At 34.0% G+C, this 3,326-nt stretch overlaps 1 protein-coding gene across 1 annotated transcript; it reads left to right on the top strand.

Moving 5' to 3' along the window:
- Positions 1 to 501: 501 nt before the first annotated feature.
- On the top strand, positions 502 to 3,123 carry YUC1 (Flavin-binding monooxygenase family protein). The gene is made up of 4 exons (XM_012223253.4): positions 502 to 1,649; positions 1,758 to 2,006; positions 2,102 to 2,224; positions 2,617 to 3,123. Exons 1-4 carry the CDS (start codon positions 999 to 1,001, stop codon positions 2,833 to 2,835), a joined length of 1,242 nt encoding a protein of 413 aa, XP_012078643.1. The 5' UTR covers positions 502 to 998; the 3' UTR covers positions 2,836 to 3,123.
- Positions 3,124 to 3,326: the final 203 nt, after the last annotated feature.

The raw sequence follows: 3,326 nt of genomic DNA, 5'->3' as shown, positions 1-3,326 counted from the left end.
TTTTGCTATATTATCTATAGATGCACAGTATTACAAAAATTTATAACTTCAAAATATAACAGAATTTTTCTCGAAAAATACCAAGGTAAATTTACATATTTGGCCACTACTTTTTCATGTCTCCCATCTCATCTTAAAATACTTTTTTTTTAACAATAACAGTGTAACTATTCAAGAGCAACAAATATAATTTGAATCTCAAACGCATCCCTTAATACTCTAAAAATTTTTTATATTATCCAAAGAATCATATTTACATAAATGAAAACAATAGAAAAATAAATGAATAAAAGAGTATAAATGCACTCTAGACTAATTAAAGCCAAGTTTTCAAGGTCAACCTATTGCAGAAGTACTATCAAGTAAATGGTAGAAAGTAGAAACTTGAGCTAAGCCTGAGAGTAAAGAAGTAGGAAGCCACAAAAAAAAAATTATTTATTTATTTTGGAAATGAAAAAGAAAATTAAACGAACCTCACATAAATGTATTTATATCTGATGTTCAGCCATTGCTTGCCTTGCCTACTCTACACCCCCAAAACCAACAAAAGAAAAAAAAAAACAAAAGGGAAAACCCTCTGCAGAGAGCCTGAGAAGAAAGAGCCTTGAGAAGCAGAACCAAATCCTTTCCTTTGCCTTCACGCCTTCTAAACTCCCATATCCTCTTCGTCTCTCTCTCTTTCACTTCTCATAAAAACCTCTGTTTTTACAGTCTCTGTTTTCTATGACTACGCATTTAAAACCCACAGTCGACGCGCTTCTTTTCTCATTCACTCTTACTCTTTCTCTTTCCTTCCGCACCATCACAACACTGTTCTTTTTCCATCTTTAAATTCCCACTTCAAAATTTTTCTCAGAAGGAAAGAAAACAGAGCATTACAGATTCAAGAAACAGAGGAGCTAAAAGGAAAGAAAAGAGAAAAGAAAACAGAAGTTCCTTGATTTCTTGATTTTTATTAATTCTTTCACTTTCTTTCTCTTTTCCTTGGGATTTCCAACATGGGTTCTTGTAAAAATCAAGGACAAGAAAATATTTTGATGATGAAGAAGAAGCAAGTTTGGGTTAGCGGGCCTATTATAATAGGTGCAGGACCATCTGGTTTAGCAGTAGGAGCTTGCCTTTCTAAACATGGAGTCACTTCTTTAATTCTTGAAAAAAGCGACTGTATTGCTTCTCTTTGGCAACAAAAAACATATGATCGTTTAAAACTTCACCTTCCTAAAAACTTCTGTGAACTTCCACTTCTTGGTTTTCCTGATAATTTCCCCAAATATCCTTCCAAACACCAATTCATTTCCTACTTGGAATCTTATGCCTTACATTTCTCAATCCAACCAAAATTCAAACAAGCCGTTTTAAATGCAGAATTTGATAATATTTCCGGGCTTTGGAGAGTTCATACCCAAGACTACGAATACGTTTCCCGGTGGCTTATTGTCGCCACCGGCGAAAATGCAGAGCCAGTGATACCAGAGATTCTTGGAATGGAAAAGTTTAACGGGCCTATTATACATACTAGTGTTTATAAGTCTGGTTCTGATTTCAAGAATCAAAAAATCTTGGTTATTGGATGTGGCAATTCTGGCATGGAAGTTAGTTTAGACCTTTGTAGACACAATGCACTTCCTCATATGGTTGTTAGAAATACAGTAAGTTTTCTCTATTCCAATCTTTGTTAGTTTATTTCTATATATTAATAGTTTTGTAGGTATTTTTCATTTTGGTAACAATTTTCTAATTTTTCTCTATATACGCAGGTGCATGTACTACCTAGAGAAATGTTTGGCATGTCAACATTTGGAATTGCTATGGCACTTTTAAAGTGGTTCCCTTTAAAACTAGTTGACAAGTTCTTATTACTAGTTGCTAGTTTCACTCTAGGCAACACTGACCAATTAGGTCTCCGGCGACCAAAAACCGGCCCAATTGAGCTTAAAAATGTCACCGGAAAGACTCCGGTCCTCGATGTCGGTGCATTATCTCAAATTAGATCCGGCAAGATTAAGGTAACTCATAAAAGATTACCTAATTATGTTATTTGATTAGACTATGATTAAGGTATTAATGGGTTTTTTTTTTTCCTCTTTTCTTGTTCTTTCAGGTGATGGAAGGTGTGAAAGAGATAACAAAAAGTGGAGTAAAATTCATGGATGGACAAGAAAAGGAGTTTGATTCTATAATTCTAGCAACTGGATACAGAAGTAATGTGCCAAGTTGGCTCAAGGTATTAAGAATTAGAAAGAAGAATATAAAAGATAGAAACAGAAACAGACTTGTTTTGCCTTTTATTTTTAGTCTTGTTATATAAATCAATCATCTATCATTTTCTTGGCTTGGACACATGCCACAGAAAGAGCAGAACCTCTGCGAAATCTCTTATTTTTCTCCCATGCAAAAAAGAATAAAATCAACTGGGTTCTGTTTGGGGTTACTATATTTTTTGGAACGTACCCTAAATTATTTTTACTCTTTTATTTTTCTCATTTGTGATAAGTTGCTTTCATGATATATACATTGTGCAATTTGCCCAAAACCCACCTACAAAATTGTCCTTTTTGTTATTTTCTAGAGGAAAATCGAAATGGGTTTTAATTAAAACCGAATTTTGTAATGCAGGGGTGTGATTTTTTCACAAAAGATGGTATGCCCAAAACGCCGTTTCCTAACGGATGGAAAGGAGAGAATGGATTGTACACAGTTGGGTTCACAAGGAGAGGTCTACAAGGAACCGCTTCTGACGCTGTTAAAATTGCTCGAGATATAGCTGATCAATGGAGGACAATCAAGGATTGCAACAAAGCTTGTAATTCCCATGTTATCCAACTTGGGAAATGATCATAAGAACGATGATTAAAAAAAATTAGTAATAAGGGGTAAATTGCATAGGGTAGTTTTTTTTTTTTCCTTTTTTAACTTTGGGGATTTTATTTGTTCACCTAACCAGGCAGGACTAATTCTAAATTTTCCCTTTTCATTTTCTTTCTTTCTTTCTTTCTTTTTCTCTTCTGGGTTCTTGTAAATGCTCCAATTTTGTATGAAGGATTAACTTCCACTTCTAATATATCTTTCTTAGCTTCTGTACAAAATAATTTCATGAATAGACTCTTGTTCTTTTCTTTTTCAGTTTCAATAATGTATAAAAGCTTTACATTTTTACTTTCTTGAATTGTGAATTTGGACACGAGCTTAATATTGGTTCTGGACATTCTTAAATGAGTTTACGTTTCAAAATTTGTAGTTGGCCACGTGCGTTAACAGTCACAGCCACAGGTTTGAAAGTTTTGGGGAAGTCATTAATCTTCAGTCTTCGCTATTCTTCTCTGCAG

This window comes from Jatropha curcas, chromosome 8 (assembly GCF_041381405.1).
Source record: "Jatropha curcas cultivar XTBG-Jc1 chromosome 8, XTBG_Jcur_1.0, whole genome shotgun sequence".
Taxonomy (NCBI): Eukaryota; Viridiplantae; Streptophyta; class Magnoliopsida; order Malpighiales; family Euphorbiaceae; genus Jatropha; species Jatropha curcas.
The sequence above is the reverse complement of the archived record's forward strand: the minus strand, read 5'-3'. Positions and strand labels throughout refer to the sequence as shown.